The sequence below is a fragment of the Pseudophryne corroboree genome, chromosome 3 (assembly GCF_028390025.1).
Source record: "Pseudophryne corroboree isolate aPseCor3 chromosome 3, aPseCor3.hap2, whole genome shotgun sequence".
NCBI lineage: Eukaryota > Metazoa > Chordata > Amphibia > Anura > Myobatrachidae > Pseudophryne > Pseudophryne corroboree.
Window position 1 is genome coordinate 784773161 of NC_086446.1, and position 17319 is coordinate 784790479.

At 45.5% G+C, this 17319-nt stretch overlaps 1 protein-coding gene across 1 annotated transcript; it reads right to left on the bottom strand.

Moving 5' to 3' along the window:
- Positions 1 to 248: 248 nt before the first annotated feature.
- Positions 249 to 6958, bottom strand: LOC135057440 (protein rtoA-like). Its single transcript, XM_063963333.1, has 2 exons — positions 6169 to 6958; positions 249 to 430 (listed from the first exon to the last, which is right to left on the bottom strand). The coding sequence occupies exons 1-2, from the start codon at positions 6956 to 6958 to the stop codon at positions 249 to 251; spliced, it is 972 nt and encodes a 323-aa protein (XP_063819403.1).
- Positions 6959 to 17319: the final 10361 nt, after the last annotated feature.

Below are 17319 nucleotides of genomic sequence, written 5' to 3' on the forward strand. Positions count from 1 at the left end.
CTTCACTTTCTGGCAGAGAGAGACTGAGGGTGTCGGCTGCCAGTTTCCTGGTACTTCTCCGAGAGAAACAGCTAGAAGACTCAATTATACGCCAGCTCATTAGCGCAGCAGCAGGAGTACAGCGAGACGTGTAAAGCGAATACACAGCTGGCGGAGCGCAGTCGCTGGCACCCATCTGCAGCTGGCAGCTAACCTCATATCTCTCTCAGCACGGACCCTGCAGCCACCATTCTGCACCTTGTGATTAATCAACGAGGACAGAAGCAAATAGGGCTTAGCAGAGTGCAGCCCCTTTCCCACTGGTGCGTGAGGGTGATAAGCATTGGGAACAGAGACATGCAAGAGTCACATGCAGCTTCTGCAACATTTATCTTACTCATTGTACCATCATCGTCGTTTAATTGTAAAGTGCCGCGAATACTCTGCAGTGCTGGACAGTAAGAGACCACACAGTGGGGGTCATTCTGAGTTGATCGCAGCAGGAATTTTGTTAGCAGTTGGGCAAAACCATCTGCACTGCAGGTGGGGCAGATGTAACATGTGCAGAGAGAGTTAGATTTGGGTGGGTTATTTTGTTTCTGTGCAGGGTAAATACTGGCTGCTTTATTTTTACACTGCAATATAGATTGCAGATTGAACACACCACACCCAAATCTCTCTCTCTCTGCACATGTTACATCTGCCCCCCCCCCCCTGCAGTGCACATGGTTTTGCCCAACTGCTAACAAAATTCCTGCTGCGATCAACTCAGAATTACCCCCAGTATCAGTGGTGAATATCCCATTAGGCACGTGAGGCATGTCCCTAGTGGCGCCACCTGCTGGAGGCAGCGCTCGGACACTTGTTTTATTACTGACGGTCCGAAATGTCCCCAGTAACCACAAAATATTTCCACTATACTGTACCATACCCCATTAGAAGTGGAGTGAGGACAGGTCGGACATTGGGGCTAATTCAGACCAGATCGCTGCTGTGGGTTTTCACACAGCGGGCGATCAGGTCTGAATTGCGCATGCGCCAGAGATATGACCGGCATCTCTGCCTAGCGATCGCCTCTGTCTGAATGACAGGCAGAGGCGTTCGCTGGGTGGGAGGGGGCGGGCTGGCGGTGTTGGGCCGCTGTTATGGGGGCGCGGTCTGGGCAAGGCAGGCGTGCCCGCTGCGACCCAGAGAGCGAAGGGTAGCTCCCTGCCAGTGCGCAGTAACTACTCCTCAGGTACAAAAGCATCTCCTGACATGCGGGGCGGACTAGCCCTGTACTGGGCGTCCCCCCGCATTTCAGGGTGGCTGATCGTAACCAGGTCTGAATTAGCCCCATTGTCTGACTGTGCATGCCGAAACCCATCCACACTCCGCTCAGGGACACCGATTTATCAACAAGTTTTATCATATGAAACTCGTTGAGTATGATAATTGGTGTTCCAGCCAATCAGCTCCCAACTGTCATTTTTCAAACACATGTCAGTTAGGAGCTGATTGGCTAGGCTACCATTTATCATATGCAACAAGTTTTAAAAGATAAATGGGCCCCAAGATGTGTTACAGTACAATACCTGGAAATATTTTGTACTTGCTGGGAAATGGATGGAGCAATCAGTGTACAGCTGTGACTGGGGGCTGGCCAAACAGCAGGGGGTCCCGGCAGGTGTCCGTCTCGTCATCAGGGGCTCTTCTCTGACTGGGTTGCATATGCAGTGGGATCTATGACATGCCACACCAAAGATGGCCTACGGTACAGTACAGCGCACTGTTTTGCAGTTACCTGGAGAGTTCAGACTGACAGACTGCACGGGGTAACACTTGTTTCACTGCTATCAGTGACAGTAATTAAACAAGTGCCTGAATGCCCCTCTGCCCCCAGCTTGTGGCACACTGATCATACGCAGCTCCATAGGGGGTCAACAGTAGTGAGTTCTACAGGTGGCGTGGAGCACAGTTCTCAAGTTTGGAGGTGGTTACCAGGAGTGTAGTATGGCTGACCGGCGGTCTTCTGACCGCCGGTCAGCATACCGACGCCGGGATCCCGGCAACATTCCGACGCCGGGATCCCGGCGGGGAGGGGCGAGTGCAGCAAGCCCCTTGCGGACTCGCTGCGCTCGCCACGCTGCGGTCGCCACGGGTTCTATTCCCACTCTATGAGTGTCGTGGCATGCCGACCATCGGGATAGTGAGGGATGCCGGAGGAGGTCATGTGATCGTAGGTCTCCCCCGACCGCCGGTCACATGAATACCACCCGTTACCAGAGAGGGGATGGTTATGTAATCCCGGCGGACGGGATGCCGCGGTCAATGAGGGTCATTCCGACCCGATTGCACGCTGCACTTCCTCGCAGCCGTGCGATCGGGTTGGAACTGCGTATGCGCGACAGCCACATTCTGCAGGCGCGTCATTGCCCAGTGACGGCCATCGCCAGGTAGCGACGCTACGAACAAAAAAAAACGGTCGCAGCGGCAACCGCAAGAAGATTGACAGGAGGAAGGCGGATCCGGGCGGCAACTCACCGTTTTTGGGGAGTGGTGAGTCCAACGCAGGCGTGTCGAGGCATTTGGAGGGCGGATGTCTGACGTCAATTCCGGGACCTGCATCGCTGGAACGATTGCACAGGGTAAGTAATTCTTACTCTGGTCTTCTTTTACAGGAACCTTTTTTAGCATAGCAGGGCCGCACAAGCGATTGCAGCCCTGCTATGCAGAAATACATGCCCCCATAGGCGGCAGCAAAAAGATGCTACGTGCGATCAACTCGGAATGACCCCCAATATCCGTCAGTGAGGCGAGCGCTACAAGTCGCCTTGTGGGCTTGTTGCGCTCGCCACAGGCTATATTCCCTCTCTGTGGGAGTTGTGGACACCCACGAGTGGGAATAGCCCTGGCATTTATTTATTGCTTTTTATGTCATTTTGTGATGTTCTGCTTGGTGTTGAATTGCGTCACACATTTGAAACAAAATATCCTTCAGAAAACGACAATATTGTTCAGAGTACAGTGACTGTCATTACCGATTACATGTTATTCTGCTTGCAAATCTTCATGATTTATATTTTGTATCCATGCACATTATTTATAATGCAGGAAAGTCAATATTATAAAATAAAGGAGGGGGGGGGGGGGGGGCTTTGTGCGGTGTAAGTAAATGTTTCCAATCTTCCTCGCTAGACGTTCATCGTCTGCAGATCCGCTCTGTCAGTCCCTCCATTGGTTACCGGCATTCTATCGTATTCAATAAAAAATTATTTTACTGACGCATAAGGCCATTAACCAAACTACAACAATGTACATCTCTTCGCTTATCTCAAAATATCTCCCAACCCGACCTCTTCACAAGATCTACGTCTCTCATCCACACTCATTACTCGCTCCCACTCACGATTGCAGGACTGTGGAATGCCCTACCACACACAATAAGACTCTCCTCTAGTCTCCAAACCTTCAAGCATTTCCCGAAAACTCACCTCGTCAGGCAGCTTATCACATTCCCGAACCGCTCGCATTACCTTCATAAGCTTTCCTATCCAATTACATCCCCACTGCACATTCCGCACATAATCTCACATATATTCTCTTTCCTCACTTTCCCATCCTCCTGACTGTGTGACCATATCATTCAGCCCACCAAGAACCTTTGCAATCTGGTAGACAACTATGTAATAGATAGCACCTATCCTTGCGTATCAATGCCTACTTCCCTATAGAGTGTAAGCTTGCAAGCAGGGCCCTCCTACCTCTATGACTTGTGTTATTGGTGGTCATTCCGAGTTGATCGCTCACTAGCAGTTTTTAGCAGCTGTGCAAATGCTAGGCCGCCGCCCACTGAGAGTGTATTTTAGCTTAGCAGAAGTGCAAACGAAAGGATCGCATAGCGGCTACAAAAATTTTTTGTGCAGTTTCAGAGTAGCTGTAGACCTACTGAGTGCTTGCGATCACTTCAGATTATTCAGTTCCTGTTTTCACGTCACGAACACGCCCTGCGTTCGCCCAGCCATGCCTGCGTTTTTCCTGGCACGCCTGCGTTTTTTCAAACACTCCCTGAAAACGGTCAGTTGACACCCAGAAAGTTAACGCCCTCTTCCTGTCAATCACTCTGCGGCAAGCAGTGCGACTGAAATGCTTCGCTAGACCTTGTGTGAAACTACATCATTGGTTGTAATAGTACGACGCACCTGCGCATTGCACCGCATCATACGCATGCGCAGAAGTGCCTTTTTTTGCCTGATCGCTGCACAGTGACCGAAAACAGCTAGCGATCAAATCGGAATGACCCCCATTATCCAGTTTCTTCTATCACTGTTGTTTCCAATTGTAAAACGAAACATTATTTGCTGAGATACAAGAGAAACTGTTGATAAATAAATAAATAAATAATAAATACATTGTATTCTACAAAATCAGTTTGGTGACATAGAGTGCAATGCCAGGGCTCAGTGCTGACTTTTCACTGGAAAGATGGCAACTTCGCCTTTGGCCAAAATACTCATATTCTATGTTTATACGTACGTACTCTGTTGGTCATTCCGAGTTGTTCGCTCGGTAATTTTCTTCGCATCGCAGCGATTTTCCGCTAACTGCGCATGCGCAATGTTCGCACTGCGACTGCGCCAAGTAAATTTGCTATGCAGTTAGGTATTTTACTCACGGCATTACGAGGTTTTTTCTTCGTTCTGGTGTTCGTAATGTGATTGACAGGAAGTGGGTGTTTCTGGGAGGAAACTGGCTGTTTTATGGGAGTGTGTGAAAAAACGCTACCGTTTCTGGGAAAAATGCGGGAGTGGCTGGAGAAACGGAGGAGTGTCTGGGCGAACGCTGCGTGTGTTTGTGACGTCAAACCAGGAACGACAAGCACTGAACTGATCGCGCTGGAAGAGTAAGTCTCGAGCTACTCAGAAACTGCACAGAGAAGTCTTTTCGCAATATTGCGAATCTTTCGTTCGCAATTTTGCTAAGCTAAGATTCACTCCCAGTAGGCGGCGGCTTAGCGTGTGCAAAGCTGCTAAAAGCAGCTTGCGAGCGAACAACTCGGAATGACCACCATTGTGTCTATTAGATATAGCTCATATTTACATGTCCAGTTCTGGTGAGATCTGTAAATACCGCGTTGCAAGGAGAAGTCAGTGAAAGTTCTTCCGCAATCCTAGAAATTATTTCCCATATTTTACCCAGCAAGAACAATAATCAGTTTGTGGAGGGGAGCAAATCTTTGGCCTGCATCTGAGCGGAACGCACTCTGCACGCAATGACCATGTGTACGTAGGTGAGTGATTTTTTGCAACTACTCATGCATAAATAATTCTGAAACCCCTGTGGCGCATTCATTACACAGAGTGTACACACAAAGGGTCAGACGGTAACAGAAATGTTGTGGAAAAGTGATTTGTGTTCCGGGCGGCGCCTGGGAGGTGTCTACTAATGCACGGAACCATGGCCCTCATTCCGAGTTGTTCGCTCGCTAGCTGCTTTTAGCAGCATTGCACACGCTATGCCGCCGCCTACTGGGAGTGAATCTTAGCTTTGCAGAATTGCGAACGAAAGATTAGCAGAATTGCCAATAGAATTGCGAATAGAAATTTCTTTGCAGTTTCTGAGTAGCTCGAGACTTACTCTGCCACTGCGATCAGTTCAGTCAGTTTCGTTCCTGGTTTGACGTCACAGACACACCCAGCGTTCGCCCAGACACTCCCCCGTTCCTTCAGACACTCCCGCGTTTTTTCCAGAAACGCCAGCGTTTTTTCCGCACACACCCATAAAACGGCCAGTTTCCGCCCAGAAACACCCACTTCCTGTCAATCACACTACGATCACCAGAACGATGAAAAATCTTCGTTAAGCCGTGAGTAAAATAACAAACTTTTGTGCTAATTTACTTGGCGCACACGCACTGCGAACATAGCGCATGTGCAGTTTGCAACTTAGCGCACCGATGCGAAGAAAAAGAACGCGCGAACAACTCAGAATGAGGGCCCATGATCCTTTCAGTGGGCGTGTTATGTGAATGTTGCGAATGTGTCAATGCAGAAGGTGAGCATGTTGGTATGCAAGAGGAGGCATGTGTGGTGTGCTTGAGGGGGCATGTGTGGTGTGCTTGAGGGGGCATGTGTGGTGTGCTTGAGGGGGCATGTGTGGTTTGCAGGGGGGTGATGTTGGCAGGGACAAAACTAAGGGTGTGTGAGTAACGTTGGTTCCTGGGAGCGGTAACGTTGCTGGAACTGGTTTTGCTGAGAACCGGGCTGGAACCAGGATTGTTGATGACTGAGCTGGAACTGGAATTGCTGTGAACCAGGTTGGAACCAGAATTACTAGTGACCGGGCTGGAACCAGAATTGTTGAGAACTAGGCTGGGACCGGAAATGCGGAGGACTGAGCTGGAACCGGAATTGCTGAGAACTTTGCTGAAACTGGAATTGCTGAGAAAAAGTCTGGAACCAGAAATGCTGAGAACTGGTCTGGAACCGGAATTGCTGAGAACCGGACTGGAACCGGAAATGCTGAGAACTGGGCTGGAACCGGAAATGCTGAGAATAGGACTGAAACTGGAATTGCTGAGAACCGGACTGGAACCGGAATTGCTGAGAACCAAGCTGGGACCGGAAATGCAGAGGACTGAGCTGGAACCGGAATTGCTGAGAACTTTGCTGAAACCGGAAATACTGAGAACTGGGCTGGAACCGGAATTGCTGAGAACCAGGATGGAACCGGAATTGCTGAGAACCAGGCTGGAACCAGAATTACTGAGAACCAGGCTGGAACCGGAATTGCTGAGAACAGGGCTGGAACCGGAATTGCTGAGAACCAGGATGGAACCGGAATTGCTGAGAACAGGGCTGGAACCGGAATTGCTGAGAACAGGGCTGGAACCGGAATTGCTGAGAACAGGGCTGGAACCGGAATTGCTGAGAACCAGGCTGGAACCGGAAATGCTGAAAACAGGGCTGGAACTAGAATTCCTGAGAACTGGGCTGGTCATTTTAGACTTGAGGAGCCTGCACAGTGCACGCGACAAGTGTCAAGCGTCTGTTTTATCCTTTATTGTTCCTCTCCCTGATGTCACATCGAGATCATACAGTCCATACCTCAGTCTATTTCTAGGTCACTAAGCTATACAATAGCAAAAACACCATCCAAATTCATACAGTAGTTTTTGCGTGATGCCGGAATGAACAGACAAAATGCTATGTACTATACAGACTCAACCCTTACAGTTTTATTATATGATACATATATATATATATATATATATATATATATATATTATTTTTTTATTATTATTATTATTTTTTCCCTATGATCTTGTTTTCCTGTCTTTAATGTTTCCTCAGCCGCCCTCTCAGAGGAGATCTTGCCCTCTGAATAACGCCAGATGTATATAGAAAGCTGCGTTTCCCAACACTCACCGTCTGCACCGGCCCCTTGTGTGAAATCTATACCAGGTTCTCCAGAAAGGTTTCTTAAACAAACAGAGCTGAGACGTTTTCTGCCACAAAGGAGAAATTTGCTGTTTATTGTTCTCAGGGCATTGAGAGTGTTTGAACAAGAGGAGCAGGATTACTTTCCCATAGCTGATTTCCCTCCTTGGGACGTTAATACGCTCACACTGACTGACAGACCTAAGTTATGATCAGCAGTGTTAGGAAAACATCTGCAAAAAAAAAATATATATATATATATACCCACATTGTTTATCTTTCTCTTTTACCTAATTGCCCACTAGCAGTGCCTGTACCAGATGGATACATAAGGTCCTTTTGTTGGAGGAAAAATGTTCTGCGGAGTGTGGGAGTAAACCAGAGCACCCGGGGGACACCCATGCAAACATGGGGAGAACATACAAACACCACATACAGTGGCAAACGCAGGATTTTTAGAGGTGGGTTTCCAAATGTAATCCACAGTCTACCACGCTGCAAAACATGAAATACAGTATTAATATGTAACACTATAGATGGTCTATAGTATAGACTGTATAAAACATTCAAATAATATAAATAAGAGAAGTGGTCATGAAAAGGTTAGACATACTATAATTAATAAATAAATACGCAAACACAATGGAACCAGTACTACACTTTCTAAGCACATATTCTCCCACCTCATGATAAGGCTCCTGTTTCTTCTTCCTGGTAGCTGCTCTCTGGTCCATTGCACTGATTGAGTGCTCAGATCCACACACAGCAAACTTGATAAAAGAAGCTGCTACCAATGGGCATGTGTAGCAGCTCTGCTCTGTCTCTTAACTTGCGTGATGTGGCAGAAACTCTAGTAATTGTATTATATACCGTTGCTATTGTCAAAATTTGAGCCACTTGCCAAGACAAGTGTGTGTTGGGGGGTTCCTGGCAACTGGAAACCCCCCAACCCCCCCCCCCCGCGTGTTTGCCTATGACATAGATAGGGCAACTGCCTCCTACCTTGCATTCCCCACATCCATCAATAGTGCTTCAATCCATCTTGAATGCTGCAGCATCTCCTGCACTCTCTGCTGATCCCCACACTGGCTCCCCGTGTCCTGCAGAATCCAATTCAGATTACTCATCCTCACCTACAATGCTCTCACTTGCATACTGTACATTCTATATGTCATTTCAAAGTACTCTTCCTCTTGCCCACTTAGACATAGCTACATAAACACTTTTCCTATCTAGCCTCTGAGAGATACAGTACAGTGAAGGGAAAGTCCAGTCGATGGAGACAATAGCTGACCTTATGAATTGTATCCATTCACATCAATATATTGTAGATGGTACGATGACGCGTTTCATAACAAATTTCGTCACTGCATTCCCCACCACCTCCTGTGAGCTGGCTGCGGGAGGTTGCTTACTATCACTGGAGCTGGGACAGCGCCCGTAACTTCGTAACTCTCCTGGAAATCCAGGACCTGCCCCTCATTCCTGGCAATCATCGCTCAGTCCCACACAAGACTACTTCTTCTTCTCCTGTTTTATGTATGTCCACATTTCCACACTGTCTGGCATTAATAATAGAGCAGGTCAGAATCAACCCCATAACCCATTAGCTTTCAGGTAGCAATACTTACCACTGTGCCATTGTGTTGTTTATGCAATTAATATGTCCCATATATATTCTTTTTGGTGTGTTTTTTTCTGCAGGGTAACACGTCTCCTGATGATTGAAATAAATGCAGACATTTATTTAAACAAATCATTATTTGTAATCCGTCAACAACAAGGGCCAAATTTCCAACCAACGGTGTTAAAAATGTTCACATTTTATCTTAAAAAGAGACTTAATAAAAAAATTAAAAAAAAATCACAAATGTTTTCGTCTTTTTATTTACTGATGATAAATCCAAATATAAAAAGTCTTACAATAATATTCTAATCTCATATAACCATCTAAGGTGTCAGTCTAGAACAGGTTTAGTAGAGAGCTGCAAGCAGGCCACGCCCCCTCCTCAATAGCTCTCACTTGCTGCCTGCCTCCCACACAGCCTCTTTTCCACCCCAGTCATCCTTCCAGGGTGTGGAAGCAAGATCTGCGTCCATCTCTGAATAACCCCCTATGGGGGTCATTCCGAGTTGATCGCACGTAGCAACTTTTTGCTGCTCGTGCGATCAACTAGACGCCGCCTGTGGGGGAGTGTATTTTAGCATAGCAGGGCTGCGATCGCTTGTGCAGCCCTGCTATGCTAAAAAGTTTCCTGCAGAACAAGACCAGCCCTGCAGCTACTTACCCAGTGCGACGGATCCAGCGATGAAGGTCCCGGATGTGACGTCAGACATCCACCCTCCAAACGACTGGATCCGCGTGCGTTGGACTCACCATGCCTGGAAAAGGGTGAGTATGCGCCCCGGAACGCCTCCTGCCTGTCTGTCTTCTTGCAATCACCGCTGCGATCACTTTTCTCGCTGTCGGCGCCGCTGCCTGGACAACGACGCACGTGCACAATGCGAAGAACCGCTGCGTGCGAACGGGTCAAAATGACCCCCTATGTCCGCAAAATGATGTAGCTCTGTCATTTTCATTTTCAGCAGCTGAAAGCATTGCTGTCTCCCTGCTGCTTTGAGTCCTCTATCTAAAAATCCCTACAGTCTCTAGTCTAGAGGGTCAACTGGTTCCAGGAGAGAGGCACACACCTTACTAAATACCCCCTCCACGCACATAGGAACCAAGACACATTGGTGGTCATTCCGAGTTGATCGCTCGCTGCCATTTTTAGCAGAATAGCGATCAGGCTAAAAATGGGCGATTCTGCGCATGCGTACGGGCCGCACGGCACACACGCGCTAAGTACTTTCACAAAAAACTATACAATTTTACACATGGCCGAGTGACGCTTTTCAGTCACTCTGCTGATCGTTGCGTGATTGACAGGAAGTGGGTGTTTCTGGGTGGTAACTGAGCGTTTTCCGGGAGTGTGCTAAAAAACGCAGGCGTGTCAGGTAAAAACGCAGAAGTGGCTGGGGAAACGGGGGAGTGGCTGGCCGAACGCAGGGCGTGTTTGTGATGTCAAACCAGGAACCAAACAGTCTGCAGTGATCGCAATCTAGGAGTAGGTCTGGAGCTACTCAGAAACTGCAAGGAATTATTTAGTAGCAGAACTGCTAACCTTTCGTTAGCAATTCTACTAAGCTAAGATACACTCCCAGAGGGCGGCGGCCTAGCGTGTGCAATGCTGCTAAAAGCAGCTAGCGAGCGATCAACTCGGAATGAGGGCCAATATTACCTTGGAGGAGGGTTTGTGCAAAAATAAATATACCCTATAAGGAAACTTTATTCCTGCAAATCCATCTTACAGATCCTCCCGCTGCCTCCCTCCCTTACACAACCGTCCATAACAGACAAACTGAGCAGCGGTATAAAACACAAAAAGAAAAAGTATTCCACATTGGGGCACTCATCTGTAACTTACTGTAATGACAAATCTGAATCTAGGTATAGGACAACTTCCTATAAAACATAACCTTTATTGTAATTGGTTTAAAATACTAATAGTGGATAGCTGGCGAAGTATTCAAAAAGAATATGTGAAATAGTGAATAGTGCAGAAGAAAAAATAAAAAATATAATCAGAACACACACTAGTCTCTAATATAATCAGTCAGCTAGATAATTCTTTCTTGTAATAATCATACAACTATATCATTGTGCTTATTGTCAATATTGACCTATAGGATTGTATACATAAATTGTGCGCTCCCCTCCTTGGGATATTATGGCTTGCTGTTGGGATAATTAAATTGAGGATTCCACTATTAATCACAGAATAAAGTGATCAAAATCAGTAATTCATGTATAAATACCTTAAGTGGATACCATTCTAAAACACTTGTGATTACTGCTAATAATGAGGGATTGTTAGAGTGACCCTATCTCAATAAATAGCGGTTTTATTTATGTGGTCCCAACTGTTCAAAAAATTCTAAGTATATTCCCAAAAGGACATATTCTCACCATGTAAGGTTTGTGTGGACAACTAGGACACTGCAGCAATGTGATCTAAACACTTAACTTGTGCAGAACAAAATCACTTAGATGGATATTCTCATATGACATGCATTCACACACGTCAGTTAGGGGGTTAATCTTATTGGAGAATAGCCTTCCACAGTACTGGGAGTTAGTAGATTGTCCTCAATCTCCCTGCTCCTGTATGTAATAGATAAGAGGCAGCACAAACAAGCCGTAATAATATTGCTAAGTCAGAAGGTATAAATGGTATACACTCCCAGTGTTTGATCTATATCACTTAAAACAGTGTGTCATCTACGGCTGATTGAATCAAACTGGAATGGTCTTACTGCAATAGAAAGTATCACTAACGTGTTATGCAGACAGTAGACCCATGTATTCAGTGATCCGCAACAAATGTTTCAAAATTCAGCCGTGTCAGTGCTATCATAGCCTGGCTGATTTACAATGTATCCAAAGCTTGTGCTGCTGGTTACATTCTCCTGCAACTGCCGTATAACATAACACACAGTCTGCACTATACATAGAAATGAGGATATCTGTTTCTGTGAATTAACCCTTTTCTACTGACTGAATGAAAACGAAGATTAGCTGTCAATTAGCTGCGTGTCCTATTGTTCATTGCCGTAATAAGCAATTGTGCATAATATTATGCTTAATCTCTCAGCTATAGCCAGATAAGCCTTACTAAATCCTTGGTGAGAGGGAGACAACACTTATTTAATATCTGGTAACGTCCTAAGGTACATTTGTCCGGTGCCCCGGATATCAGATTTACATCAATAATTGCACATTTCAATTTAGTGTATGGAGACAGTGTGATCTTTTAAAAACACGGCACCCAGAAGGTGGATGGCGTGCTAACCAATGCGCATTTCGCATATAAGCTTTAACCTCGTTAAAGCTTATATGCGAAATGCGCATTGGTTAGCACGCCATCCACCTTCTGGGTGCCGTGTTTTTAAAAGATCACACTGTCTCCATACACTAAATTGAAATGTGCAATTATTGATGTAAATCTGATATCCGGGGCACCGGACAAATGTACCTTAGGACGTTACCAGATATTAAATAAGTGTTGTCTCCCTCTCACCAAGGATTTAGTAAGGCTTATCTGGCTATAGCTGAGAGATTAAGCATAATATTATGCACAATTGCTTATTACGGCAATGAACAATAGGACACGCAGCTAATTGACAGCTAATCTTCGTTTTCATTCAGTCAGTAGAAAAGGGTTAATTCACAGAAACAGATATCCTCATTTCTATGTATAGTGCAGACTGTGTGTTATGTTATACGGCAGTTGCAGGAGAATGTAACCAGCAGCACAAGCTTTGGATACATTGTAAATCAGCCAGGCTATGATAGCACTGACACGGCTGAATTTTGAAACATTTGTTGCGGATCACTGAATACATGGGTCTACTGTCTGCATAACACGTTAGTGATACTTTCTATTGCAGTAAGACCATTCCAGTTTGATTCAATCAGCCGTAGATGACACACTGTTTTAAGTGATATAGATCAAACACTGGGAGTGTATACCATTTATACCTTCTGACTTAGCAATATTATTACGGCTTGTTTGTGCTGCCTCTTATCTATTACATACAGGAGCAGGGAGATTGAGGACAATCTACTAACTCCCAGTACTGTGGAAGGCTATTCTCCAATAAGATTAACCCCCTAACTGACGTGTGTGAATGCATGTCATATGAGAATATCCATCTAAGTGATTTTGTTCTGCACAAGTTAAGTGTTTAGATCACATTGCTGCAGTGTCCTAGTTGTCCACACAAACCTTACATGGTGAGAATATGTCCTTTTGGGAATATACTTAGAATTTTTTGAACAGTTGGGACCACATAAATAAAACCGCTATTTATTGAGATAGGGTCACTCTAACAATCCCTCATTATTAGCAGTAATCACAAGTGTTTTAGAATGGTATCCACTTAAGGTATTTATACATGAATTACTGATTTTGATCACTTTATTCTGTGATTAATAGTGGAATCCTCAATTTAATTATCCCAACAGCAAGCCATAATATCCCAAGGAGGGGAGCGCACAATTTATGTATACAATCCTATAGGTCAATATTGACAATAAGCACAATGATATAGTTGTATGATTATTACAAGAAAGAATTATCTAGCTGACTGATTATATTAGAGACTAGTGTGTGTTCTGATTATATTTTTTATTTTTTCTTCTGCACTATTCACTATTTCACATATTCTTTTTGAATACTTCGCCAGCTATCCACTATTAGTATTTTAAACCAATTACAATAAAGGTTATGTTTTATAGGAAGTTGTCCTATACCTAGATTCAGATTTGTCATTACAGTAAGTTACAGATGAGTGCCCCAATGTGGAATACTTTTTCTTTTTGTGTTTTATTATGATGAATTTATTCCAGGGAGCACCCCCAAATTAATGGTTAATACCAAGAATTTTCTCTGAGAATTGTCTTCAAATATAAACAATGGGAAGTAACTGACTGACATGAATATATGACCTATATGATCTGTGCGGATTTTTCTCTTGTTTCAAAACTGAGCAGCGGGTCAGCGGTCACCGGAGTGGAAAGACTTGTGCAATTCATTCTGTGTCCAAAAACATAATTGCTATCATTAGACTTACGCCCATTAATCATCACTGTGTATGGTGGAGTCACATGCAGAGAATGAAACACACTGTACTTAATGTGCTGCTCTCAGACCAGAGACCCACAATATATTTACCCCACTGCATTCCAGGAAGATGTCTTTCATACAATGATAAGAACCTGCTCATTATGACTGATTTACCGTGAAAGGAGACATATTCCAGCAGGATGGCGCTACAGCGTTCCCAGCGGGTTCAGTGTATATGTTAGGCATTAGGCATTCAGAATGCCGACATTCAGGGCTGCCATCAGAAATTGTGGGGCCCGGGACTGACAAAATAGACAGGGCCCCTCCCTCCCAAAAAAAGAAATTCAGCCGCATTGCTCCCCCCCCCCCCTCCCGCCCCATGTGATCAGGGCTGTCTTTTCATATGGGCTTAATGGGCACTTGTCCAAAGGCCCCAGAAGTATAAGGGCCCTAGGCTGTGATCATGGCTGTCTTTTCATATGGGCTCAATGGGCACTTGTCCAAGGGCCCCAGAAGTATAAGGGCCCTTGGCTGATAGCTGAGGGTCCCCTCTTTCCAGGGGTACCAGATTTTTGAAAATTGGCCCTGGGGAACCGGAGATATCCGATGTCATAGCAGTGGTCCCCATCTGAGCCTGTTACTTGCTCTTCCCAGCCAGATATCTCGGGTTCTGTCTGAGGGTATACTCCAAAAGCTGTGACTCTCCCCTTTCAGTGGACACTGGCAGCTTGTCTCTACTATGCCCAGAACCAGAGATAGCAGCCTTCCAGCAGCTGGTCCCTGCTCCAGCTCCACACGCCTAATATGCAGTTTTATATTTTCGTTGGTGGATTGCTCTGGCTCCTGAACTCTGATCCCCAAGTCCCCAGAACCTCCTGAAAGGTGTCCCCAGCAACTCCTGGAAGGTGTCCCCAGCCACTCCTGAAAGGTGTCCCCAGCACCTCCTGAAAGGTGTCCCCAGCACCTCCTGACAGGTGTCCCCAGCACCTCCTGAAAGGTGTCCCCAGCACCTCCTGAAAGGTGTCTCCAGTACCTCCTGAAAGGTGTCTCCAGTACCTCCTGAAAGGTGTCCCCAGTATCTCCTGAAAGGTTGGACTCTCTATTTTTTTTATCCCATTCAAATCTAAGAAATTTCTTTCCAGCAACTTGAGATATCTGCAGTCAAGCAAACTGCCCTCCCACCAGAAAATGATGAACATCTCCCACCATCTGTGCAGTAAAGGAATAATTAGCAGAAATGACTGCTCCAGGTCCAAGATAGAACACCCCCTACCGCCTGCGGGACGTCAAAGCTGCCACTGATAGCACCCCCAAACCCTACCGCTGCAGGATGGGTAGGGGCCCCAGTGCATTGCTGTGCCCACGGGCCTATACTACTGCTAAGACGGCCCTGCATGTGATGTCATACATTGTGATGTTGCGGACCTACAGGAATGGTTCACAGAGAGCTGATGAGCATATAAGGCTTGTTTTAAGAAGTCCTCCCTGCGCATCAGCCTACTGTTGATTCACAGACTGGTTCAGTTCTACAGGTATTGGTGGTAGGAGCAAGGGGTGGGCCCCCCTCTTTGTAAGGGCCCGGGTCACCAGTCCCCACAGTCCCCCCCTGATGACTGCCCTGCCGACATTCATTATGTATTTTTTTGGAATGCAATGTCTTCCGGAAAATAAAAACAAAGTATAATTTATGGGCCTCATTCAGACGTGTATGTAAACCTGATGGATTGAGTAAAAGTTCAATGGTGTGGGGGGGTCTGCACATGCTGGGAGGCGGCGTCTTTTGTCCTCCAGCAGCGATGAGAATAACGCCAACTCTAAATCCGTCCTTACGTGGATAATAAAAAAGAAAACTCCCAGCGCTGCGTTCAGTATCTATTAGAAAAATGAATTACCAGATAATGCTGCAACTTAGATATAAAGTAACGTGACAATTTTATATGAATATTAGTTCTGCAATAAGGCAATCTATTATTGATGAGACACACATGCAATAAAATTGCATAAAATAGAATCAAAATATATCAATAATTTATACTGTTACAATATAGCACTGTGATTGCAACAAATAAAACACACTAATTAAAATGTCTCTACATGAAAATGCAAAAAAATCATTATCATAGAACCTTTCTTAAAACAGGACACAGATGCACTAACAGACTATTGTGCAAAATTCAATATCTTGATTAAATTATGGCGACTGTCTCACCCAGAGGCGGAACTACCACTGGTGCAGCTGGTGTATTGCGCCGGGGCCCATGAGGACTAAGGGGCCCACCAGATAATCAATGTGTCCCACCCCCCACCCCCCCTGCAGACCATATTAAGCAATGTCAGATGAACGGCCCACTGCAGAGAGCAATGTGGGCCCCACTGCCTGTGGGACCTGCTCCTGTCACCCACCGCCTCCCCCTGTCACCATCTGCCTCCCCCTACCTGCCACTGTCACCCTCTGTGTCTCTATGTCAACCTCTGCCTCCCTCTGTTTTACGATGTCACCCACTGCCGTGTGGTTGTGGACTTGGGCTGGGATGAAGGAAGGGAGTCCAAGTTATATTTTTGCTCCTGGGCCGACACTCGGAAGTTCTGCCACTGGTCTCAACAGTATTAAGTGTCAATGAAGCCCGTGTGATGTTAAACTTTAAGTCGCTAGATTGTAGAGCATATAACTATTAATAGATAAATATAATGTATTACACCCAAATATCAGCTTGTCCCGTCCTGGCCGTATAACCTAGTATAGGGACTGCCGGTTAATTCCACTAGCTATCTAGAGCCAGCTCTTCAGGATCTCCTGGATGGTATTAGGGTCCAACACTGTCGGCAAAGGCACAATTTATACTGAATGGCCAGGGGCTTAACAGTAGGAGTCTGCTTCTGCTTCATTTGTCCGCAGTCAAGTTATTATTATTATATATCTACACACTTCAGATTTAGATGCTATCGTTTTTATTTTTAAAGCTGAGAAAGCTCGTCTCCCACGCATTGTGTCTTCAGGATTTCTCTTTGTGTGACCATGTGGGTAATTACTGTCGCCGTCATATTGAGATTATTTATTAATTGACAGTTACTTATATAGAGCACACATCCTACATCAGTGGCAAATGCAGGATTTCTAGAGGGGGGTTTCCAAATGTAATCCACAATCTCCCTCTCTGTAGGACATGGAATGCAGTATTAATATTTAACACTATAGATGGTTTATAGTATAGGCTGTACCAAACATATTACATAATATAAATAAGATAAGTGGT

What these genes read in the sequence shown, in the direction of transcription:
- LOC135057440 (XM_063963333.1), bottom strand. Translation starts at nt 6,958, where the DNA reads ATGACCAGCCCAGTTCTCAGGAATTCTAGTTCCAGCCCTGTTTTCAGC. An exon ending in TACCGCTCCCAGGAACCAAC is followed by an intron (nt 431 to 6,168) that starts GTTACTCACACA and finishes CTTACTGTCCAG; the next exon opens with CACTGCAGAGTATTCGCGGC.